Genomic DNA, 26,189 nt, shown 5'->3' with positions numbered 1-26,189 from the left:
CAGGAGACCTGAAGTGTCTGCCACGTATCCTGTCATGCAAAGCCACTTGAAGAGAATGCCTAATGCAGGAGCAAAGCCAAAAACTAGTGGTTTTAATGGCAGCACTAGAAATGGCCTAATTTAATCATACCAAAGACCTGCAGTTCTCTAAGGGAACTGCTGAGATTTATTTACCTAATTTTAATCATTGTTAACATTATGAAGCACTTGGCAGGCATGTAGAGGAGATAACTTTTGGAATCAGTTGTCTTTCACTTGTGGATTCCATGGATCACACCCAGGTGGTCAGGCCTGCATGTCAAACACTGAACCACCGGTGGGTTCCCAGGGCCTTAGATTCTGACCTGTGGATCATCTGAGCTGGTAGGTAAGGTGTCTGTCTCCTTGAGTAGACATTCCTCTGTGTGTTAACCCCTAAAATAGGGGGTGCTCAATGAGCAGATGGTAGTTATTAGTATTTGTAAAACAAGTCTGGACTTGCTGGTCTATAACTTTAATCCGAGATTTCACATGATCCGAGTTTGAGATATGACCACAGTGAGATCAGGACTCAAAAATCTAAAAACAAAAATAGGTGTTTTGAAGCTCAGGATGGCTTTGTACTCTAGAGCTATCCTGTTTTGGCCTCCCAAATGCTGAAATTATAGGCATGAGACATCACAACTAAAGACATAATTATAATTGGGACCTGGAGAGATAGCTCAGCTGTTATGAGCATGTACAGAGTTTGTAGAGAATGCAAATCCCAGCATCCACTAGGCATGGTGGTGCACACCTTTAATCCCAAGAACTCAGGAGGCACAGACAGGTAGATCTCTAAAGTACCAGCATCCACTTAAGACAACTCAAGGGAATCATCTGTGTGGGGGTGGGGGATCCTCTGGGGATCCACCTGTCTCTGCTGCCACAGTGCTGAACTAAGGTGCACTTCTCAATCCAGCTTGCTTGCTTTTTTTAAACATGGATGCTTGGGATCTGAATTTAGGTTCTCATAAGTAACTTTATACTCAACTGAGCCACCTTCTCAACCCCACTTTTTGGTTTTGTTTTTAGATGAATTTGTTTTCTTTTGGATTTGTTGAATCCCATGGTACCATGCAGAATGGGGACCCATGTCTTATGTAACATGTGTTACAAATATTTTCAAAGGTGGAATTAGTGGGTACCGCTTCCATCTTTAATGATTCCACAATATTCAGTGTAAGTCTGGCATGAAACTGATAAGTTGGTCAACAGTTTAGCAGAGGATGGGCTTTAGAATTCAGTTTCGGCTTCAGATATTTGAAGCATAGTATTTGTGATGCACAATGGGTCTGTGATCTCATTCAGCTCCTCACAGGGTGCCTATAAAGATTACAACTAGTTTGGTAGCAACTAGCAGGTGTGAACACTTACTACTAGGTTTTTTTTTTTTTTTCCATAGAACATAGGTTTTTTCCCTTGGTTTCAATGATTTGTTGAGCTGCTCAGCAGATTTCCTTTACTTTTTATTTTTTGTTTTTTTAAGACAGGCTTCTCTGTGTAGCCCTGGGTGTCCTGGAACTCTGTAGACTGGGCTGGCCTTGAACTCAGAGATGTGCCTTCTGAGTGCTGGGATTATGCCACACTGTGCAGCAGAAATTCTTAATCTTTTACTACTCAAGCACTGGGAATATTGGCATGTGTCAGCATGTCCAGCAGACCCTTAGTATGAAGGAAAACAGCCCTTCCTAGTCATCTGCAAGGTGTTGGGCTGTGATGTCTCTGATGTCTGCTTATCATAGTCTGCTGGCAACTGTGCGCCTTCAGGGAACTCTTTCATTATCTGTCTTCCTATTGGTCAATATTGAACTTCTCACCTGGTTTTAGAGAAGCTTTGCTAACCCAGAAGAACACCACCTTTTGACCTTGGAAAGCAGAAGCTGAGGAGGTATGAGATGCTCCCATTTACCATTGGATTTCCGAATCCAGCCTTCTCATTAAACTGAGGATTGAGGACAGTAGGCAATAGTTGTTGAAGAGGCACTCCGGAAGGCTGTGTATTTGCAGTAAAACAGGAGCTTGTTGGTTCCCCATCATCTTAGAATTAAGGAATTCTAAGTTAAGTGGGTTTGATTGCTTTGTTAAATGGCCCAGCCTGCTGAGACTTTCTGAAGACTTCCCTTGTCATCCTTGCTGGGAATCTTGCCTACACATGAGCCTTGGCTTAACATTGGCCTTTTGGGGCTAGTTTTGGTGTCAGGTTTTGACTTTTTGCTGTGCGTGGCGATAACTGTCTTGGAAACACTCACTGACTCAAAAGATAAGGAAATAGGGAAACCTGCCAAGGTGTGGGAGAGCAGATAGGGACCAGCATACTGCCAACCACCCTGCAGACCAGTGAGCATCTGCGCTAGATGACATAGCCAAGGGCCCATTCACATCCCCTGGCAACTGGTCCATTTGTGCCACAAGATTTGGACTTCGTATCACCTGCCCTCTGGGCTTCCCAGCTATCAGTCTCCTGCAGGGAAGAGGTGCTATGGAAGTCTGCACTAGAGAAGAGTCCTAGAATGACTCAGGACATGAAGGAGCCTGGGATAGGATGGGATTAGATTTAGAAACCTGGTGTTCTCTTTCCAGACTACCTCAGAAGCCACAGGTGGGGTACAAGAGGTCTAATCCACTGAACTGTCATTAGTCAAGCTACAACCAGGGCAACTGAGGTACAAATGGACTAGTTAAATGAAGTCCAACAGGAAATTAGCAATAGCAGACAGTTTAAAATGGAAGCAAAGGCAGTTTTGTAAGCTGCATTTTATAGTGTTAGTGTCGTGACCTGTGCTGCTTTGGCATAGTGGTAGAGGCCTCGGGGCTCACCCTCATTCTGTAGCTGATCCCTCACCCTGTCCTGCCCAGGATGGTCTGCCAGCATCTAGGCTTTAGAAAAGGAACATAAAGAGCATGTCTGTAGAAAGGATTCTTTTGTGTAGTTCTGTGTTTTTTGGCTGACATAATGTGGGCTGTAGGGTAGCCTCCTGTTTGTTGTCTTGTGTTAAGGGTTACTATTGCCAGGTCTTTGCCATGTATGTTTAGTCAAGAGTTTAGTACCTCATCTGGCTTCAGACTCTCCAGGAGTGGCCTGGTCTGATCCTCTTGCCTTTTTTTTTTTTTTTTTTTTTTCTTTTCTTTTCAATTAGAAGACAAAATTATTTAAAAACTCGATTTTAAATGTTAGCAACTTAATTTGTTTTGTTTTATTTTTATTTTTAGATCCAGTGTCTATTTGTGTAGTGCTGGCTGTCCTAGAATTTGCAAGGTAGAACTTTGAAGCCAAAGTCTCAGGTGCTAGGAACTCCTGTCATCAAAGGCTGAGGTTTGAAAAGCAGTTTGGCCTTTGATAGAGAGATTACTTCCAGATCAGGAAGTAAACAGATTTACAGGCAGTTGGAGGTTTTTGGTTTTTTTTTTTTTTTTTTTTTTTGGGGGGGGGGTGGATTTGTTTTGTCTTTTTTTTATATAACACCAACTATAATCCCATCAATGTATTTCTAAAGAAATGTAAACTGTTCATACATTCTCTTAAACATCACAGTGTAAAACAAGTACCCGTATGTGTGAAGGCTTTGGCCACACTGGTAGAAATGCTGTCTTTGCACAGATTCTTGTGCAGTCCCACTGGAGCACCAGGTGGACCCCAAGGCAGGGCAGGGAAGAGATCTTTTGAAATGTTTCCAGAGCTCTGTCCAGCTAGCTGTCTGCTAAATTTTGCCCAAGAGTGCTGCAGAAAGCTACACAGAGGCCGATGAGACTGGAGACCGGCTGCCATCTCCTAGGGAAGATCTGGCCTGCAGTGTGGCTGCCTGGATTCGAAAGTGTGTCCTTGACTCCATGGAGTAATTCTTGTAGTTTTGCCTAAAGGGAAGAGGATCAGACAGGTGAAGCTGGGCTTTTCCAAGAGGTGTCACACTCCAGTCCCCCATCCAGGCTATGTGAGAAACCACCTCCTCTGTATACAACTTAAACTTTGTAGATTTTAGGATTTTGAAGGGATTCAAGACTAAGCCAAGCCCTGCCCAATGGAAGGCTTATTTAAAAGGGGTTACACTTACCACTCAGTCCTTTTGGGGATGTAGGTCTTTATACCAGCTCTACGGCTGGCTTAGGGTAGGCCATTGGAAACTCACTGACTCAAGAATTCCAGCTAATTATTTGTAAACTGAGGGGAAAGCTCTGTTGTAGCATGTCAGAACTGTGTTCCCAGAACACTGTTAACCTGGGCACCTCAGTTCAGAGGGATCACAGAGAGGAAATGTGATTGACCAAGCCTTACTTTGCAGAGTCTAGGAGTTTGATGGCCTCTTCATTTCTGCCTTGCTCCATAAATAGCAGGGCCAGCTCCAATAGGGCATTTGGAATCAAGTAATGGTCATATTTAATCTTCTTTTCACTGTAAAACAGAAGCAGTCACAGCCCACCTTTCAAGTCCTCACCACAGCCTTCTCAGAACTTACCTTAGAAAAGCTGGGATTTTCACCAGAGCCTTTTAGAATCCTTAGATCACCTCCCTGTTTGTCCAAACCCGTTTCTCCACATTGGTCTATTAAACTGGGGAGCCTGTTCCCTATCTTGGTATCTCTGACCCTCGCTCCACTCTGTCCTAAAGAAACAGTCTTCCTTGCCACATCCTTTCCTGACCATCTGCAGGGTAGCTTAACCCTGTGAAGACAAGGCCCTTCTTAGTCTGGCCTTTCTCTATAGTTGGCAGGGAAGGTTCTCACTGTTCTCACCAGCTTCTGGTGTCTGTTCTGTGCCCAGGCATACTCCACTTAAAACTTTCTCCTTTGTTTTTGTCTACCAGCTAAACTTCCAAATTCATTTGTGCTTATTGAACAAGTCTTCATAATGTCTTGGCCTCAAAACTCTTAGAAATCTTTCTGCCTCTGCCTCCCAAGTGCAAAGATTAAAGCCATGAACCATAAGCATCCAAATTAGATGTTGCCCTGATAACCTTTCCTGGTATCCCTTATCCTGGCACAGAGTAGACATCAGCACATGGATGGTGAATGAGTTAGTTGGCTTTTTGGAAAAGCCCAGCAGGAGCAGCCAAAGGCACTTACTTGGCAGAAATGCTCCTGAAATTCTCCTCTGCCTCCTGGATTCGGCCCAGGTATTTCAGACACAGGCCTTTCAGCAATTTGACCAGGCAGTCGTCATCTGCTGAGTACTCATTCTCTGAGAATAGAGGTGTGGGGGAAGAAAGGCTTGCTCACTTCTGCAACAGTTACTCAGGGAGCCCCTCTGTGGAACCCAGGACACAAGTGAATCAAGACATGATTCACCTCAGGGGACTCACAGCTGAGAAGAAAAGACAGATATTGAGAAAATGGCTCCAGAGAGAGTTAGGAGTGACTGGAGGAAGCTCAAGAGAAGGCCCTGGACAGGAGACGGGACACTTGCTTAGAGGAGCTAACACTCTTCCAAAAGGCTGGTTAGTAGGATAGAGGGATGAGGACATTTTTGGGCAGAGGAACCTTGAACTCTAAAGACCTTGACCTAGCCTGTCAGGATCAGGAGCCTGAGGGTAATCACCTGGGCCCATTGCCAGCATCTCTTCAGCTTTGGTGATGACTTCAAGCATCCCGTCAGTGAGTTTCGGCTGCTTCCCAATCACAGCATAGCCATTCCAGATGTACATCATCTCCTGAGAGAGAGAGAGTGGGGCAAGTCAGTTCCAGGACTCTGCCTCAGCAGGGCCCAGTTTTCCCGCCTGTAAAACAGGCAGCTCAGTTCAAAAGGCCTTGAGGCCTTTGGATCCCTGATCCCCAGGTCCCCTTCAGCCTATAAAGCTGTACCTTGTGGAAGCAGCCTTACCAGGAGTAAATCCATCTGCCAATAGGTTTCTGCTACTTGCCTACTATAACTTGCATGAACACCTCCCTCTCCTCATTTAGACTCTTCCCTTAAGGACTAGGCCACGCCCAACACTGTAGAGGGATCCCCCCTCCCTGCTCCAGCTGGCAGGGGCCTCCCTTATTGGAGGAAACTACTAAGCATCTGAGGACAGTGGAGCCTAAGACTGTCCCTTTCCTCCACAGCAGCTCAAGGGTGGCAACCTCAAGGTGGAAATTAGAAAGCATTCTGATCCTTTTCTCCTTGACTGATATAGGAAATTCATTAAACTTTCATTTTGAGTAACTTAGCTTAGAGTCATAGTTCCTAAACCATCAATGGATACTGAATACAGTTTCTGTAAAGCCCTAAAGATTGTTAGGGTTTTTGTTACAGTGTAGATTTAGATCAGTGTTCCTTACGTTGCTCTGTGATATCAAGAAAGAAAACTGGTGATAACAGCTCTAGAAGGACCCGCAGCACATGGCCTGCCCTTGTGGTGCATTTAAGGTCACTTTCTACAGAAACTGTACAGTCACTTCCACACTTCCCATAAACCCCATCCCATATTTGATAGCAAGAACTTTATTGTCCATCTTAATTTTCTTTTTGAGACAGGGTCTCTTGTATTCCAGGCTGCCGATACTTCCCACATGTGCTGCCACACTCAGTCTGTAAACACTTTAGAACTGGGCCAGGTGCCAATGAAGATCTGACTTTACAGTAGGTACAAGGACCCCCTTGGGTTACACACAGTAAAGTTTGTCCACAAAAGTTTATCCAACGAGCAGGGCAGGGCTCCTACTTTTCTGGACTCAGCTTACCTGTTGCCAGCTCCAGTAATTCATGGAATTAGCCTAACAGTGGCCCTGGAGCCTTGCATCTCTGAATGCAAATATTTGACTTCATCTGTGTGAGCTATTCAAGTTATTACTGACCTGCTTTACACCTTATACCATGAAGGTTCTGTTCAGAGTCAAACATAATACGGCTTGAGACCCCAACCCTCACTTCAGAAAAGTTGATCTAATGAAGATGACTATGTAAACAGCAATTAGAACCCTGTGACAACAGAACAGTCATTGTAGGAACAAGACAGCCAGGTGATCTCTCTACTTGGCACTGGGGTGTTATCTAGTATCTAGGCAGCTGTTCGACCTTGGGGCATCCAAGTGCAGCCTGCTGACCTGTGTCTTAGCCAAGGTGAATTGTGAAACCCTTTCTAGTCCCTTCATCCACCTTCTGTCCCAGAGTTCTCTTCCTACCCACCAGAGCAGGGATTGGCAAGGAGATGGGGTTGGGGGAGAGGTAGCGCCTGGACTTCCGGATAGCGAACTTCTCTGTGGGTAGAGATTTCCCAGCAATCTTGAGCTTCAAGCCTGGCACAGCCCTGAAGAAATGGGAAAGAATGGTTGAGGATACAGGTCAGTGGCAGAGGTCCTGCCTAACATGTCCAAATCCCCAGTGACGAGAACAGATCTTCAGCCTTTGCTTGCCTGTCTAGACCTCAGTTTCCACACTGTATGATGGGAGAACTTGACTCTACGAAGTATTTCAAGATGCAAGCCACTTCACAGTTTCTGCGTGGCCTGGTTGCTTTTGAGGGTGTTTGAGCAAAGGTTTCAGAGCTGGCAGTGTGAGGATGTGTCTAGGTTTCTCCCAGGCCTGCCTCGTTATCTCCCTTCTCTGCCAGGCCATCTGGTAGGGCCCACAGAAGTCTAATCCCAGTTTCACAGGCATGACCAACAAACACCCAGAGAAAGGAGGGACCTGCACAAACATCTCAAACCCTTCATTAACTCCAGCCTCCCGACCTGTGGCCTCCTCAGCTGTTTCCAGGATAGAATAAGTGCACACGGCTGGGCATGCCTTGACTGGTGCCTCACCAGCTGCCTGGGCTCTGGGTGTGGCTGGGATCTCAGACCCCCGTATGGAACTATAGCTGTATGAGTCTAACAGTTGGATGAGTGAGGCCACCCCAGATTCCTTACTGTGTATTCACTGAAGAACCTTTCTGGGTTTGTTTTCTAATCTCAAAAGTATACCTCCTCTCAAGGTTTGTGGGAGAACTCTTGAGCTAGGGCCACAGTTTGCTCTAGCAGCAGGCACTATGCACATAAAGTGCTGTGTCGGCACTAACAAAGGCCCAGCATGAAGCTGGCCAGCCTCATCTCCACATGGGAAGAGAGTTCTAAACACCATCCTCCAACTCCAGGCTGGGCTTGAATAAGTGATAGAGAATAATGAAAACCTCTGGAGGGGCAGCCCACTTGGTTCCAGGTTCTACTCCAGGGTCTTCAAATACCTTTCCAGCTGCAAAACTAGCCTGCTTGATATTCCTATCTTAAAAGAGTTGTCCAGGGTGTCCCAGCTGGGCAATGGTTTAGTGCTGTTGGTTTGACTTAATGACTTGGGCTGTGCTTCTCTGTGGCTCTAGCAAACTCAGCTGACGGAGAGCTCTTACTCTCTGTACCTCAGAGTTTGGTGGTTTGAATGAAAATGTCCCCTACAGGGATTTGAACACTTGGCTGCCAGTGGGTGGCACTGTTTTAGGGAGAGGTTTAGGAAACACGACTGTGCTAAGTAAGGGGCAAACTCTGAGCGTGCATGCATAGCACCTCCTTCCAGTTTTGCTCTCTGCTTTGCATATGCAGTTGTTACCACTGCTGTTGTCATCCCTGCCATGATGACTTGTCCTGGGACCACTGGCCATGGTGTTTTTACAGCACCAGGAAAGTGACCAAGACAGGGTCCTTGTCTACCCCAGACACCAGATGGAAGAGATGAGTGCTAGAAGATCCTAACCGTCAGCATCGCTGGCATAGAATGGTGGCCAGAGGGGAATAAGGGCACAGGGCACTTTGGAACAGGCAGCGTGGAGCTGGGAGGACCTATTGCATCACTGCAGCTCGGAGAGCCTCGAGCAGAGTCTGACCCGTCTGTCCACGGTCAGACCTACAACAGGAGCACCGTGGTGGGGCCCACCTGAATAACTCCACTTCATCATCCCCGAATGGCTTGTAGTCTTCCTTCCCAAACATGCTGAGGTAGGCAGCCTTCATGTAGATGTAGGTGGCCTGTGGGAGACCGCAGCAGTGAGTGAGACATGGGCAGCCCTCCCTCTAATCACAGTGCCACAGGAAAGTCACTGGTTCCGTGGAGATTTATAATCGCTAACCCCTCCCCCAGGGGAGGATGCTGAAGCACCTAAGGAGCTCAGAGGTGGGAGTTCGGTGCCTGCAAAGCAGCCTCCCTCTCCATCCTGGCCCCATCAGGAGAAAGGCCTGAGCAACATGCAGGGCTGCTGAGAGGACGCAGAGACAGGGTGAGCATGGAGGGGTGCTTGCAGGTGGCCCTGCAGGAGAGTGGGGCGATCCAGAGACTCGGACCCATGTGAATGCAAGGAGATAGGTAAGACATGCATGGGATAGAGATGAGGAGGTGTAGGTCCAGAACAGGGGACCCCACACACACAAGGCTCGGTGATGGACCTACATCACTCACTTGACACCTTTATCTCAATCCTTCTTTTAAAAAAAAAATGTCTGCAAAGACCTTGCCTGCTAGTTCCATAGGCCACCTGAAGGGGGAAATTGGGCAGCCCTGCTTCAGTTGCCAAGTGACCTACACATCCCAAAAGCAAGAGTAACACAAAAAAGACAGGGTAAGAGGTGGTTGGCTCAGTGCTGCCCTCAAGTGGCCAGGTTTTGAAACAGCTGCCTCCCAGGACAGCTCTGCCAAGAAAAATACCTCTCAGTGGCCAATAGAACTGGAGAGAAAGAGATCATCAGGACATCCTGGAATATTTGCCTGTACCATCCATGCTGGAGCACAGACCCTCAAGTGGCCTAAGCTCGTCTTTGTGGGTGTGTCATGGAATCCCCTCGTGGGACCTTTAACATGCTGTCACTCTTGCACACTATAGGTCTCCTCTGTCCCTGACATGGGTGCACTGCATCCAGGGACTGTAGCTCCTGTCTAGCTTTGTTTTTATAGATTGAATGCCTGTGATGTGTTCTGAATTTAATAAAGACACAGCAGGAGTGCATATACACTAATTCAAAATCAGTTTCATACACAATGGAGACAGACTCCACATCGCCCACTCCCAGGAATATCTTTCTTACTAGAACACTGCTCCCAAACAAAATCAGTTCATTTTTAAACTAAGGATTTAAAACTGACAGTAGAGCCTCCAACTAGCATGAAATAACCAGGTCAAAAAACCTTGTGATGTGTTAAATGACTATAAAAGGTCTGTCTGACAATCAACCAATCAGCAAATGAGTTGGGATCCAGGCATGGAGATGCATGTCTGTTACTGCAGACGCTGGAAAGTCGGGGCAGGTAGATCATGAGTTCAAGTTTATTCTTATTAGCTTCATTGTAAGTTAGAGGCCAGCCTGAGCTAAGTGAGACCCTATCTCGAGAGAGAAAAGGAAAGTGGTCATCTATAGCTCAACAAGCACAAGAACCTGAGTTCAATCCCAGGAACCAACAAAAGGGTAAAAGGAGATCAGAGTCTCTCTCTCTCTCACACACACACACACTGACATGCCCACCACAATCATATACACAATAACTGAGAAAATACATAAGTTTTCAAAACAGATATAGACAAATACTTGGGGGAAATGTTCAACAGCCTTAGCCTTAAGGGAAACTCAAATCAAAACTACATTCAGGAAAACCAGCATCAATAAACACCAAGGATGTGGAGAAAGAGGATCCTTACAGCTGACACTGCACATTGGTGTAGCCAGTGTTGAAATCAGTATGGACATTCTTCACAGACATAATAGAGCTATCATATGACTGAGTATACCACTGAGCGTATACCTAAAGGAGTAAGCTTCAACTGCTAGGGCTGCACCTCCTCAGTAGTCTGTCCTGATCTCACAGTGCCAAGACTCATCTGCATTTCATGAGTCCTTCACAACTAGCACTACTTGAGGGCAAGACACAGTGCTGGCCACCTCTGGCTTCTGTGCTGATACTAAGGAAACACTTCCCAGGGCTCACCTCAGTGATGCCGCTCTCTCCTTAATCACTGCCCCTTTCTTAGCTCCAGCTAACCAGCATGAATGTCCCAGTGAAGCAAAGATTTTTACTTCAGAGGTTCTGGTCTCTTATCATGGCTGGTTCTTCAGCCCCAGCCAACCAGAATCACAGACTCTCAATAAAAACAGCAGACATCCTTACAGTCTTTGACTCTCAAACTTCCTTAAGAAGTTCACAAGCCAGGCCTTCATAGTCTGTATTGCTCTCAAAATGTTTACCTTCCAAGCTCCCATAGTACAGCTCACCACATATGTCTTTGAACACTCATTGGCATTCCAAGCACCAAAACTCCAAAGTCCTCCCATTATTCTCCCCCAAACATGGTTAGGTCTGTCATGACAATACCCCATTATCCTGGTTCCAATTACCTTAGTGTTACCATTGCTGCAACAAAATACCATGACCAAACGCAACTTAGGGAGGAATGGATTTACTTACTGTTCCATATAACAGTTCATCAAAAGCAGTGAGGGCAGGAACCTGGAGGCAGGAGCTGATGCAGAGGTCATGGAGGGGTGCTGCTTACTGGCTTCCTCCCTATAGCTTGTTCAGCCTGCTTTCTCCTAGAACCTAGGCCCACCATCCCAGAGATGTACTACCCAAAATGGTCTGGGCCCTCCTATCAATCACTAGTTAAGAAAATGCCCCACAGTCTTGGTCTGTGGCCAGATCTTAAGGCCTTTTCTTAGAGTCTCCCTTTTCTCTGATGATAACTCTAGCCTGCGTCAGGTTGAGGTAAAATTAGCCAGCATAGTAATGGTGTTGATCATGGCGACAGAAAGCAAACCAGAGATGGATGGATGGATGGATGGATGGATGGATGGGCAGATGGATGGGCAGATGGACGGACTGGTAAATATAAAATTTTGTGTGTGTGTGTGTGTGTGTGTGTACACACACACACACTGCACACATGACATGAAAGAAAAAGGAAGACTGGAGAAAGGAAGGGACTGGCAAGAAGGGACCTGAAAACAAGCAAAGTACACTCTCACTTTCATATATGTATGAAAATGTTACAATAAAACAAATAATTTTGTGTGCTAACCTAAAAAATAATTTCTAAAATCTTACCTGTAATCCTAACAATTGTTAGGCTAAGGCAGGAGGAGAGTGACTGCAAGTTTAAAGACAGCCTAAGCTATACAATGAGTTCTAGGTCTGGGCTGGAGTGAGAGACTGTCTTAGTTTGGGTTTCTATTGCTGTGATGAAACATGACCAGAAGTAACCAGAGGAGGAAAGGGGTTATCTCTCTCACAGTCCCATAGAACAGTTCATCATAGAAAGTAACAGGGACAGGAACTCAAGCAAAGCAGGAACCTGAAGGCAGGAGCTGATGCAGAGGCCATGGAAGGGTGCTGCTTACTGCCTTACTCATCATGGCTTATTCAGCCTGTTTTCTTATAAAACCCAGGACACCGCCCACAGTGGGCTGAGCTCTCCCACATCAGTCACTAATTAAAAAAGAAATTCCTACAGGCTTGCCTACAGCCTGACCTTATGGAGGCATTTTCTCCTCTGAGATGACTTCTGCTTATATCATGTTCACATAAAAACCAGCCAGGAAAAAAAGAGTCCAGGTAATGGCTTGGTGTGTAAAATGTTCGCTGCATAAATATGAAAACCCAGGTTAAGATCTTCAGCACATCCATAAAGCTAGGCTTCCTTACAGGTGTCTGTAACCCCAGCTTGGGACTGGTAAGTGGGGTGGAATTGGAGCAGGGCAGACACAGGACAGCCCGTAGACAGAGAATGACATCTGGAAGCCAGTGCCTGGCCTCCTGCAGATCCACGTGCCACATATATGCACTAGCATGCAAACAAAAATGAGTTACTGGATAATAGCTACCACATATGAAAGACAGGAAAACACATAGTTCATAAGTTATATGATAGGACAAGGAGATGGAGACATGGAACTCAGTAAGCCACAGGAGGAAGCTGGGCAAGTCTCTAATAGCGCCCAGAGAGCTGGACGTGATGGCACAAGCTTTTAGTCCCAGTCACTGTCATGCTCTGGATCAGAGGGGGTCCCCCATGCAGCCTGCTAGCCTGTTGCAGCCCCATCTTCAAGACACACATGGCCCACCCCCACATGGCGTAACTCAATGTTGTCCCTGACCGGGGAGATCTTTCACTGAGCTAACATGGAACACTATATCTCCTGGGCTTCATGTTTCTCCAGGATGTGCCTTCAGTGTCTTCCCTTTGTCCCTCTGTGTCCTGGCCTAGGCTAAGGCCTGGCACTAAGAGTGCCCAGCAAGCACAAGGATTCAGGCCCTCTCTGCCCCTGGTGTAATTAAGCTCAAAGAGCCTCTCAGGCTCTCCATGACCTGCCCCAAACTCCTCCACAGGATCATCTGCTGGTATTTCTTCCCCATCCCTCCAGAGCCCTCCAGGCTTTTGCCTGTGAAAACACTTTCTCTCTTTGGCCTCCCTATCCCCACCTCTTACACTCTCCGTACAACATGAGTCAGGCTCGGGTTTGCAGTGACTCACGCTCATCCAAGTCATCCAGGGACACCAGGTGGACCACAATCACTTTTGATTCAAGGCCTTTCTCCCTGGGGTCAGCAGTTTGCCCTCTAATTCCACAAATGTTTACCTCACTAGAGTAGGAAGCCCAGGCCGTGCCAGGCAGACAGTACCTGTCAGCTTCTAGCAAGTGGCTTCTGGCATCAGGTCCCAGTTTTCCCCCATGGCGCACAGCCTCTCGGCAGTGCCCTCGCCCTGAGCCTGTGTGTTTCTCACTCTAGGTCTGCTCTGTTCTCTCACCTCTTTCCTTGAGTCCTCCTCCATGACTCCCCTCAAAAGTTTCACCTTCTTAGACCTATTTGGGCGATTTGATTTTAAAAAGCATAGAGTGTAAACAAGTGTCTTAGTGCCAGGCATGTTCCACGCTTGGTGTGTCCACGTGGCTGGTGGCTACCATACGTGGGTGGTGCAGAAGAACATCCCAGCCACGGGAGACAGTTGGATTAGACAGCACATGCTATACATGTGAGATGTGCCTATTCCTTGTGATACATAGTTATGCTGGGGAGCTGGAGAGGTGGCTCAGTGGTTAAGAGCACCGACTGCTCTTCCAGAGGTCCTGAGTTCAATTCCCAGCAACCACATGGTGGCTCACAACCATCTATAATGAGATCCAAATTGTCTGAAGAGAGCAACTGTGTGTGTGTGTGTGTGTGTGTGTGTGTGTGTGTGTGTGTGTATCAGCTATGCTGACACAGAGTTGCAGGATGTTTAGCATGAACAGACAAGACAAGGCCCTGGACTCAATCACCAAATTTTCTCTGCTTGTCACAGCTTTTAGCTCCTCCCAACCCTGAGTCCTGTTCAAATATTTGGTTCTGTTTCGATCCCAGTGGACACATCTGTGTTCAATTGGGGCTTGGCCCTTAGATCTGAGGCTCCTCGGCTTATCTGGGTGACCTCTGACCACCACATGCCCTGACCCACAGTGTCAGCCCACCTTGGACCAGGAGTTCTCCTTGCTCAGCAGGTCAGCATAGAAGTAGGCCATTTTCCACTGGCCCTTGTAGGTGAAGCACCACATCAGCTCCCAGTAGCACATGTGGTGAAACTGCTTCCAGTGCTGCTGGGCCTCACAGCATTCTTCAAACCGCCGCACAGCCTGTGCAGGAGCACGGGTCAGCGCCGGGGGCCCACCTGCCCCACACCCTCTGCACCCTTAACTCTGTCGCAGGGATCCCCCACGCCACAGTGGCCTGAAAGCCAGGGACTCTGGACCCTAAGCCTTAGAGGCTGTTCATGATGGTTGCCTATCCTTTGGATCCTGGGGATCTGGTCACTGAGTGAAAGCTGGGAGCAGAGCACACTGGGGAGGGGACAGGAGGACAAGCTGTACTGCTGTTCCCACCCATGTGTGTTGACAGGAATGGATGTGGGTGGAGTCAACCTCAAGTCTTTCCTCGGGAGCTACCATCTTTGTTTTGAGACAGGGTTTCTTACTGAGACCTGGGGTTCCCGAATTATGCTAGGTCGGTCAACAAACCTCAGACCACCATGACTGGCTTTTTCACAGGGGTGCTGGGGACTAAACTCGGGTCTTGTCCCAACTAGGCCATCTACTCGGTTCCACAGGGCATTGGTGTATTGATATACATACACCAATACAACGTCTGGGCCTCAGAGAAAACACCAGAGTCTAGTAGTTTCAGTGGTTACCCACGCCCAGGGATTTATCCTGAGAGGGCTGGTTGGAGACTTCCAGGACTCTGCAGTGTAGCCTTCTATATCGGCATAGTTCTCTGGACTTTGCTGTGGCCGTAACCGTCCCTGTCCCTAGCCCAGTGGTTCTCACCCTTCCTAATGTTGTGACCTTTTATACAGTTCTTCAGATTGGGATGATCCCCAGACATAAAATTATTTTTATTGCTACTTCATAGCTGTAATTTTGTTACTGTTGTGAACTGTAAATATCTAAGTTTTCTGATGGTCTTAGGTGACCCCCGCAAAAAGGTCATTTGACCCCAAAAGGGTCATAACCCACAGGTTGAGAAACATTGCTCAACCCCTTTCCATGGCTCTTCCCTGTCCTACCTCACTCACTCCCACCCCGACCCTACTCACCGCATCCAGCTTAGTCACCCACACCCTGGACAACAGCTTTTCCTGCTCAGGAACGTCATAATCCTGTATCTTCCTATCAAAAGCCCACCACCTCTGACAGAATGCTTCCCCCACCCCCTGCCCTTTCATGGGCTCACCCTATCCTGAGTATGCCTCTATGTGCTAACTTCTTGCTGGGCTGGGGTACCCCAAGAGAGCCCCACATCACTCACCGCATCAATATTTCCTTTGATAGCTTCAATCCGCCCAGCAAAGAACAGAAAGATGGCACCCTGCAATGATACTTGTGAGGATCCATCCTTGTGGGTCCACTGGATACCGGTGGGATGGGGGTACCCAGCAGGGGTTGGTCTCACCTTGGGGTATCGGTTCAGGTAGGGCTTCAGCAGCTTCTCTGCCTCCTCGATGTTGACATTCCCAGTACCTGGAGGTGGCGGGAGATACAATGCTTGGGTTACCACTGCTGGGACCTATGCTCCCGATAGCAACCTGCCAAAGCCTTTTTGGGGCCTCTGTCTTTCCCTTGTGGGATGGCACAATGATTCTCCCTGTCTCCAGAGTGATAGGAGGCTTAAACAAGCTAACGTGGCTCCTGCCTCATCACATCGGCTCAATAATCTGGAGGCCATTTTGCAGTCTGCACCCTGAAGAAGGGACAGCATCTTCATACTTTCCACAAGGTGGCGCACTCACCCCCATTTCACAGATGGAACCCACATAGAGAGGAAGTGGGTGCTCAGCAGGCCAGGTGCAGGCCCATTGACCTGGCTTTGCCCCAGGCTGTGCAGCCCCTTACCCGGGAGCCCGCCATTTTGCACACTGGGCCTCCTACCGAGCACGAAGGTGAGGAAGGTGTGATAACACAGCAACAGCATGACGCACAGCACTGCGCGGAAGCTGTGCCCGGTTGCGCCCTCCTCCAGCTGCAGCAGCCCGTAGTCCTGGGGGACAAGAAGATAGGCTGGGTGGGGCCCAGAGAATGCAGGGCCCAGGAGGGCAGCCAAAAGATGCCTGTTCACCGGAGCCAGGGGCGGAGGTGTCAGGACTGTGACCCTTGAGCAAAAAGCACAAGCAGATGGAGAGACGGGGAGGGGGCAAGGAATGGCTTGAAGAAAATAATCCTAACCTCAAGCTGGTACTGATGGTTCCAGGAAGCCTGGGGCCTTGAAAGGCTTGCTGGGGGAGAATGTTCCAGAACATCTCTGGGACCATACCTAACCTGTGTGTGTAGGCGTCATCTACCTCCATCAGCATCCATGCCCTTTCTCAAAGAAAGGCCTGGCCTGCCTCAAACCCTCCCCAGCTTCTCTGCTATCCCACACCTGCGACCGGTTAGGCTTAACTTCCACCTCAGACCTTACTGCCTGCTCTAGGGAACAGCCTACCAGGCCCTGGAGCCTCCAGCCGTGTGTGTACCACAGACAGTTTTCCAGGGCCACGGACAGGCCTGGGGCGCCGCTGCGTCTTGCTTGTGGCATGTTTTTGTCCTCTGTGTTCTGTCCTTTTGATGGTGCCCTGGCTCACACAGCTCAGCTCTCGCCCACAAAGAGAAGCCATCCAGGCAACCTCATCTATTTCTGAAGACTGCTATGCGTCACTCTTTGGGTTTCTTTTTTTGAGAAAGGGTCTCACCAACTATCTCTAACGGCCCTGAAACTCACTATATAGACCAGGCTGCTGGCCTGGAGCTCACAGAGATCCTCCTGCCTCTGCCTCCTAAGTGGCAGCTGGTATTAAAGCTGTGAGCCATCAAGCCTGGCTTTGTACGGTCCTCTTAATGATTTTTTCATGATTAAATAAGATGGATTTTGCATAATAACATTTCCTTTAAATAAATTTAGGTAAAAATGATGTCATCTTGGGAAAAATAGCAGGTCCTCCTAAAGAGGACCTCCCGGCTCTGCTCCCTCCGACGCTTCTGGTGTGCCAGGTCTTGCCCTCAGTGAGTCTCAGGGTTCTTCTCAAAGTATGATGCACAGAAGGGCTCCCTACACAGCTCACAGATGATGAGGGGCACCACAGATGGGGAGAAGATCAGGTCCCTAATGCATGCCATGGAACACCAGTGTGGCCTCAGGTCCCTATGGGGCTACCCTCGAGTCCTTTATTGCACGGTCCCTTTTCCCTGCAAGATGATCTGTGGCCTCACCAACCCTGAAGGAAGCCTGAGGCCCAAAGGTATAGACTGGCTCCAGGGCCACACACACAGAGGGATGGATCTGAGCCAGGACTGGTACCAGCCCATGGTCCCTCAGCCCTATTCTGTCTAGCCCAGCTCTGGCCCTGGACTGGGCAGATGGAGGGGACCCAAAGGTGGGCACTTACCTTGTTTCCTGAAAACCCGACGAACTCCAGTAGCCTCAGGATCCTAGTGGGAAGCATGGACAGCGTCTGTGGGGTCAGAGCAGTGGGTGTGTGGAGGGGAGTCAGAGGGCCCACCATGGCTCACCCTTTACTCACAGAGCAGCCACCTCTTCCAGACTCATTCTAACCTTGGCACCATCTCCCAGAGCAGCTCCTTCCTTCACAAGCAGGCTCAGCATTGGTCCCTCTGACGCAGCCCGTACTATTCCCTCTGCCAAGAACCCTTCCCTGCCTGCAACTCCTGGTGGACCTCTTCAGAGCCCATTCAAATGCTTGCTTATCTTCCTCCCCTGGGAACCCTTTCCAGAGCCCTGGAGAGAATTTGGATCTCTGTGGGTCAGCTGCTTTCAGGCCTGTGGTCTGTCTCCTTCCCTACTCCCCTGGTAAGCATTTTAACACCCAGCTCTCTGGGGTGGAAACAGTCTGGTCTTCCGAGGTTGCCAATTTCTATTGCTATAATTACCCACCTCACAGGGGTCCCAGCTACCACGTGGGTACACGTGGACTCTAGAGGTGGGCACCCTCTGTGACACCCCAGCCCAAGCCCCTTGAGGCTGGTGATATTTAAGAATCATCTCAGGCCCCATGCCTAGTACACAGCCAGGCATTGTGGCACAAAGGGTTCCCACTCACCAGGTTGAAGGCTCCTACGCCGAGCTTCACCCCTCCTTCAAAGTGTCTGTGGCTCTCTCCCTTAGAGTACTGCGAGGACTGGACGAGGCTGTCCAGTTCCCTGTGGGAAGGCTGCTGCTTAGCCACATGCTGGAGCCAGGCTGGGATCTATCCCTCCAGCTCCCTGTCAGGAACTCAGTGATGGTGGACTGAGGGTTCTGCAGGCCTAGAGAGCTGTTACTCCACACATATCCTTGTTTTCTACCACAGACGGATAGATGTCCCTTGCCCCTAACTGGCACCACACTGGTCCTGGTGGTCCAACAGTACAATACACTGCCATCATAGGCTGGATGGTTCTTTGCTGGGGGAAAAGAGGGAACCTGTCCACAGCATAGGAAACTTAAGACATCCCTGGCCTCCCTTTATGTGTGAGCAGGGGCTCTCCTCAGTGGGATAGCCTGGGAGGTGAGTTGGAGCTAGCCCGGTGCAATGTTCTGACAGAGACAACATGTCTGAACACTGTGAGGCACGCATGAGCTTGGCATGTCTGAAGAAGTGAGGGCAGGCCTAAGGGTCTGCAGCAGTGTTAGGGAGGAGGCTGCAAAGGCTGGGGAGGGGAGCTCATGGGGTGACAGACACAGGGCATCACTCTGCGAGAGAGCTGGAAAGAGCCGGCCTGGGCAGGCATGTACTCTGCGGTCACCCTTCCGAAAGGTAGTAGGGACCCTGGAGGGACTGTGGCACTTGTCTGCTTGTCTCCGGACAATCCCAGCACAGGCCTTCTTTAGGTGTACTGCACAGGGACAGTCACCCTGGAGGAGGGGGGAACAGCAAGTGTTCTCAATGTGTAACGGGAATAATTCTACTGTGTGACTTACTGGGGCTGGGTTTTTAGGGCTTTCTCTGATTTCAGACTTGTAGATAAGGTAACACTGGGTAAAAGTGTCTGGCTTTCAACTATCAGCACAGCTTGTCCCTGGCCCAGAGGACTTGTATCAGGAACCCAGACACAGTGTGGGAATAATTCAGGCCCTTGGGGAGTGTGCATCTGTGTGTATCTGTGCATATGTGTCTTTCTGTGTGTTTGTGTGTGTATGTAATATGTGTCCATGTCTGTATGTGTGTATCTATGTCTGTGTACACATATGCTATCCCTGTATGTTGAAAAGTCAAGGAAGACTACATATGAAAAGTAGGACTAGAGAGATGGCTCAGTGGTTAGGAGCACTGACTGCTCTTCCAGAGGTCCTGAGTTCAAGTCCCAGCAACCACATGGTGGCTCACAACCATCTGCAATGGGATCTGATGCCCTCTTCTGGCGTGTCTGAAGACAGCGACAGTACACTCACATATATGAAATAAATAAATCTTTTGAAAGCAGGGAAGTAGGATTCAGACTGGGCCTCTCTGAATGTGTAGTTCTGCTGCTATTCCTTAAATTCCTCTGTCCGCCTGGCTCCTGCCCACCAGCCCAGCTGTTTGTGTGGAGCCCGGGTCTTCCTTTTCCCTAGCAGACAAGCCACTCAAGAAGCCAACCACACAGTGCGGCCAGAAAACCAGGAGGACGTTACTCCAAAGAATGGACATCCTGGAGGAAGAGGAATCTATCCTAACTCCCAGTTTTCTGGATGTCGAGTCTCCCACAGTGCAGTCTGGGGGGGGGTAATAAACTTTGCCCAGGCTTCCAGCCCTCCACAGGCTGGCCCCATTTACTTGTAAGTCTGGTAGCTGTTCCGAACTTTGATGCCGCCCTTGATGAAGCTCACCATGTTCTCGTCCTGTGGGGGGAGAGATGAAGAGAGCTGGGTCCAGGGCAAGTGGCTGGACACTAGAGAGTCCCACAAGGCTGAGGCCTCCACCCTGTGCCCACATCTATGATGGACAAGGTGGAAGTGGTCAGAGGTCACTCAAAGCAGACTGCAATAACCACCTTTCTCAGACAGACAGACAGACAGACAGAGGTATAGGCACACACACACTCAACAGTGTCTCCCTCTGGTAGAAGGACCATGTAGGATGAAGAGGGGCGCTCATTTGGGGAATATTGAAGCAAGTTGTAATTTTTTATTTAAAATTCCAGCAGTCCCCAGTTGGGCTGGTAACCTCAGTCCTGGGTATCCACTCACAGGAAATAAATGGGCAAGGGCTAAAAGCATTGTCAGAATGTCCACAGCACCAGTGTTCACGAAACCAAAATCCAAAAGCAACCAAGGCTCACAGGTAAACCGAGGCATATTTACCTAAGAGAATATTGCCCAGACAACACAAAGACAAATGGAGAATTCAAGTCCCACGCTACTAGAAGTCTTTGTGACACAAATCCTTGAACTCAGCAATCCACCTGCCTCTGTCTCTTGGAGAGTGAGATTATGGGTGTGTGTCACTATGTCCAGCTGACAAGTTAAATCTTAATTAAGACTTTTTAGGGGTATCATTGCTAAGGTAATGCAGGAAGGGAAAATACAAAGTCACTATTATCGGTAGAATATTTGATATCTAAATATTCTGATCCAGGAAAATATTCCAATTAGGTTGGAAATCTCAGTTCTACAATGTGCCTCTAAGCTGTTTCTTAGAAATATTACCAACTATAGGGAAGCACAACCAATTGAAACGTGGTGTTGTAGAGCCCAGTCCCAGTGGAAACATCTACAGACAGTCCACACCTGCGGCTCGGGGACACTGCAGAAGAGAGGGCAGAGGCTCTGAGAGCCAGAGGACCGGGGAGTTTGGGGTGACACTGTGTCTCCTGGGATGTCTGAAGCTCCGCCTATAAAGACTCACCCATGTGACAGGCCCTACACCAGAACATAGGAAAGCTGGGAGGGGTGGTCTCCCCAGGACAGAGCACACCGGTTGTTTGTCCAGTGCCAAATGGTTAGCTCTGAAAACACACAATACAGACGGAACAGGTCATATTTAGCAATGCATATGTGTCATTGCATGTAAGCATATGCATGCAGTGACAATTTCTGGGGGGAAAAAAGTCCACACATTTGAGGGAGAGTGGGGGGTATAACAGTGGCTTTGGAGGGAGGAAAGAGAAAGGAGAAATGTTGTAATTAAATTACAGTTTTAAAAAAGAGCTAAGGAAGAGCTGGAGAGCACACCAATTGGATTCCCAGTACCAGTGTCCGCCCTGAAAGTGTGCATACAGTAACATTACGTGGACTGATATATATTGGCTACGTATGGCAGCACATACATTTAATCTCAACACTCGGGAGGCAGAGGCAAGTGGATTCCTGTGAGTTCAAGGCTGGTTTGGTCTACATAGGGAACTCCAGGTCAGTTCAAGCTGCATTATGAGACCCAATCTAATACAAAAAAAAAGGATCTAAAGAAAACAACTATCATCCAACACTAAAATTCTGCCCTCCTCCAATACACATATATACATACATACATACATACATACATACATACATACATACATACAATGCTTCTAGTAAGACTGCAGGGACCTTCATAATTCCCACTGTGGTATGAGACCTGTCTCTGACTTGGCCAGACCCAAACTCAAGTCCAGACCCAAATTCAAGTCCCAGTTCACTAAGCAGGTGGCCTTAGGAGTCCTTTCCTTAGGATTTTGCTTTCCCGTAGTAACAAGTGTAAATGCATCAGAAAGGACCTCATATTGTGGGAAAGATACAAATGGGACATATCCTGGGGAGACGGCTCAGAAGGTAAAGTGCTTGTGGCACTAGCCCAAGGACAGAACTAAGATTCTCAGAGGGCATTGTAATCCCCAGGGAATGGAGGCTGAGCTAGAGTCATCTGGAAGCTTCCCAACCAGCTACCCTGGAGTACACAGCTCAGCAGCAAAAGTAGAAGACTGCCTCAGAAACAAAGTAGAAGGAGAAAACCGATTCCCAAAAAGTTCTCCTCTGAACTCCACACATCCATGGCATGTCTTTCCCCCTCCCATCACAAGCACACATCCATTTGCACACATGCACACACACACATGTGCACATGCACTAAAATGTTTTAAAATGTGGAAAGCGACAGAGGAAGACACCAGATCTCGACTTCCGCTCTCCACCCATGTATGCACATGCCACAGGTTTATGCAAAGGACAGATCTGTCATAAGCCTGGCATATTATCTGCCCAGGTGTTCGCTGCATGAGTCAAGCAAAGCAGATCTGTGGCAATGCCTGTGTCCAGAGGAAACAGCTCCATGAGAGCACTGGTGTATGAAGGACAAACACCCACCCCTCCTTACCAGCTTGATCAGGTTTCAAACTTTAGGAATCCGAGTCTCAGGCTTTGCCATTTCTCAGGGGGCAGGTCATGCTTGGACTTTGTGACTGATCCAGAACTCTAGTGCTCTCTGCACAGGTGTGGGAGGGGCTGGGGTAGGGAGAGCTTCCTACCTGCAGGAAGGTCAGGGCCGCTCTCTGAAGTAGGCATTCTGCATAACAGACCTCTGCGTGGATTTCCTCTGCAGGAACAAAAGACAAAGCCTTGGGTTCTAGGCTGGAGACTCTAGTAAAGCCACATTCCCTCTGGGGCACATGAAGTCACAAAGGCACATCTAAACACCCTGTGCCTAAGGAGAAAAGCCACTTTTCAGATGGCAGCTGCTTAGCTGGTGTTGGGTGGCTGAGCCTCCCCGGTTCTAATCCTTCCTCCAAAGGCCAGAGACACCTGTGTCCCAGGCTTTCGGCTATAGCACAGCCCCCTTGGGAACACCAGAATGAGTAACTTTTCTCTTCTCCCCTCTACACTCCCCTCCCCTTCCTGGGCCTGGAGCCACCAGTGTCCATGCTGGAGAGGACATCGTGAATGCCACACCTTCTGTGAACTGGTCAATGGTGGGACGGTGCACCAGATTGCTGAACGAGTCCGTCACAGAAGATTTCCTTCGGTGCCTGGAAAAGGAAAAAGGCCTCTCGTGATTCCATGAGGTTGAAAAAGGGACCAGCCTAGGTCACACTTGCCTTTATGCACATGCACACACACACACACACACACACACACACACACACATTGCTATATTTTCAATTATTTGAAGGTTTGTGGGCACCTCCCACAGGGTTCTCCAGATTCAGGTTCACAGCTATCCCAATCCAGGACTGGCTTGCTGAAATTCTTTTCTTCATTTTTCCCTTCTTCACTTTGCTGGGGTTCAAACTCAGATCACTCCGTATGCTAGGTAAATGCTATACTGAGTCACACGCACAATCCCTAGTCCAGGGCTTTCTAAATCTTTTGGCCTTCTCTGGTCACTCCCCTGGACCATGCTCAGGCATCACCCCATCCCCCACCCCCCAACTCAAGATCTGTCACTACTGTGGGATAAAGTGTCTCCAGCTAGCCTGCCTCATATTAGATGTCATGGGTGGGGCTGTGTTCCTGCCAGGGAGTGTGCCGAACAGAACTGCTGAGGCCTAACGAGTCCCAGGATCCCCAGGGCCTAGGCCGGAATGGATGTGTCTGCCCAGTAGCTAGGGACACCATCAGCACACACACACTCAGGAACTGTTACTTCATTCATAGACTCCAGACTTAACTCACTCAAGCACAGACCAGGCCCTGCCACCAGTCCCCAGGACAACCCTGGGACCCACACATCATCGAACCTCTTTTTATAAATGAAGAAAGTTGAGTCCTGGGTGGGGTCTCCCCAAGACAGAGTTTAAAAGTCACAGAGACAGAATCCAGAAGCCAGTGACTAGATCAGACAAGGCTCTACAGCCATGCCAACAGGGACAGCTCTCAGCACTGGAGGACAAGGTCCTCTTGAACAGTGTTTAATGGCACACCAGGCACTTGGTCAAAACAAGGAGACAGGAGCCTCACCATCCCTACCCCTGACTCCCACAGCTCTGACCTCTGACACAGCGACTGTGCTTCCTTCATCATGTTACCAGCAAGCAGGATGTCCTGGGGGTCGAAGGTCATCATGGCCTGCATCTCCAGGATGGTGGCGTACGTCAGTGAGTGATACATGCTCTCCTTGGTTCTGGGGGACAAAGTGGGCATTGAGAACACCAGAGGTAGCTGGCTGCAGGTGACCTGACACATCATCCCATTTTTACCTGGGGACACATTTCCAAAGTCTAACCCTTGCATGGCATCTCAAATGGCCTCCATCCAAGGAGGGACTGGGATAAAGAAGGTAGTGGGAGAAGCAATCCGGTAGGTAATAAACACTTTGCAGACAGGTAACAAACTGCCAAATGTTAAAAAGCGAATTAAAAACAAAGGATCTTGGTCCAGTTCTAAGTTCCTCTTCCTGCTGAGTGACCTCACGTGACCTTCCAGATCTAAGTCTCGGGTGCTGACTGAGGGGGCTGTTGCCCACAGGAAGTGCCTCCCTTTAGCTTCTGCCCATCCTCCAGCAGCCCAACCCTCACCCTCAGCACCAGCCTCCTGGACCTGTCACTACCGCTTCCCCATCTCCTCTGACCCATAGCAGCTGACCGAGTCTCCCAGCACTCAAGACTGCAACCCCAGGGCCACCAAGATGCCACCAAGCCTGACAACCTCAGTCCCCACAATTTCCACAAGGAAGCCCCCACTTCTCTCCTCCAGGTTTTTCTCCTGCCCCACAACTTCTGACACAGTCACCACAGGCCTCAGCCTTCAAGACCCCTGGGAGTTCAGGCTCCTCCTTGGGAACCACACATCTGTGACAAGGCACAGCTCACTCTGACCCCATATGAGGACAAGCTTAACTCTGTGCAGACTATGAGTACCTTGGGGCAGGGCTTGGGTGTGATGCTTCTCTGTGGCCTCATGTGACAGGGCTGAGTCAGGGCATCCTCAGAGAGCCTTTTAATCTCCTGCCTCCACAGACTGTAAACTAAAGGCTGTCTCGGGGTACAGGGGCAGCATTTATCCCACTGTGGAGAGGGGAGAGGGCAATTGTGGCTAGAAAAAGAAACTTGGCTGTTACCCCAGCAACCGGGAGGGATGCCACTGGATGGCTGGGGCCGCTGAGGCTGGCGGGAGCCTGACAGTTTGGTTCCCTTCCTCAAGTGCCTTGTCCATTATTTACAAACCACCTCAGCACCAGGGCAATGCCGGGAACATTGGGGGAGGAGATGACTAAGTTTTATAAAGGGTTTCATTGTTAGATGAACTTTAGCCATCTTCCTTCCTTGTTAAAGCAAAGCCTGTGGATGCTACTCTGTTCCTTCTGAGTGACCCCCAAGGGTTAAGGTTTGTTTTTGTTTTTGTGAGGCAGGGTCTTGGACTTCCCTCTCTACCTCCCAAGCGCTGGATTACAGGCGTGCACCACTATACCAGGTACTGGTCAGGATTCTCGGGGACCAAAGGAAAGGCTGCTGGACTTCTTCCTAGACCTGCCAATTCCCAGCTGCCTTTCAACCTGTGCCATGACCACTCTGTGCAGTGATGGTGCCTTAAGGAAGGCACTTAAGAGTCCCTCAGACACAGGTTTGAATCTTGGCTTTGCTAGTTACCAGCTGCATGACTCTGAAGGGTCTCTTGGACTCTCTGAGTCCCCTCCACAGAAAACAAATACACTGGGCCTGGTGGTGTGCACACACCTTTAATCTCAGCACATTCGAGGTACAGAGGTAGAAAGACCACTGTAGTTCGAGCCTGGTCTACACTGCAAGTTCCAGGTTATCCAGAGACCCCCCAACCAAAAAAAAAGGAGGGGAGAGAGGGAGGAAAGAAAAAGAATGATTACAATGATGTTTCTATCCTGGAGTTTCTAGAGAGAC

General features: G+C 48.8%; 1 protein-coding gene across 3 annotated transcripts in view; it reads right to left on the bottom strand.

The window, feature by feature from the left end:
* Window positions 1-3,493: 3,493 nt before the first annotated feature.
* TTC39A (tetratricopeptide repeat domain 39A) overlaps window positions 3,494-26,189 on the bottom strand; it is a gene marked incomplete at its 5' end in the record, with an annotated part of 50,079 nt that continues 27,383 nt past the window's right edge. For all 3 annotated transcript variants that reach the window (XM_080921792.1, XM_080921791.1, XM_080921793.1), the window contains 16 exons: window positions 3,494-3,873; window positions 4,292-4,408; window positions 5,079-5,193; window positions 5,551-5,662; window positions 7,120-7,240; window positions 8,836-8,927; window positions 14,388-14,549; window positions 15,721-15,780; window positions 15,865-15,932; window positions 16,341-16,449; window positions 17,834-17,899; window positions 18,506-18,605; window positions 20,201-20,265; window positions 22,866-22,933; window positions 23,287-23,363; window positions 24,326-24,457. In XM_080921792.1, coding sequence (XP_080777918.1) covers window positions 3,750-3,873; window positions 4,292-4,408; window positions 5,079-5,193; window positions 5,551-5,662; window positions 7,120-7,240; window positions 8,836-8,927; window positions 14,388-14,549; window positions 15,721-15,780; window positions 15,865-15,932; window positions 16,341-16,449; window positions 17,834-17,899; window positions 18,506-18,605; window positions 20,201-20,265; window positions 22,866-22,933; window positions 23,287-23,363; window positions 24,326-24,457 — 1,588 coding nt within the window. In that variant the 3' untranslated portion in view covers window positions 3,494-3,749. The remainder of the gene's footprint in view (window positions 3,874-4,291; window positions 4,409-5,078; window positions 5,194-5,550; window positions 5,663-7,119; window positions 7,241-8,835; window positions 8,928-14,387; window positions 14,550-15,720; window positions 15,781-15,864; window positions 15,933-16,340; window positions 16,450-17,833; window positions 17,900-18,505; window positions 18,606-20,200; window positions 20,266-22,865; window positions 22,934-23,286; window positions 23,364-24,325; window positions 24,458-26,189) is intronic.

Source organism: Micromys minutus (assembly GCF_963924665.1).
Source record: "Micromys minutus genome assembly, chromosome: 9".
Taxonomy (NCBI): domain Eukaryota; kingdom Metazoa; phylum Chordata; class Mammalia; order Rodentia; family Muridae; genus Micromys; species Micromys minutus.
This window is presented reverse-complemented; position numbering and strand designations above follow the sequence as displayed.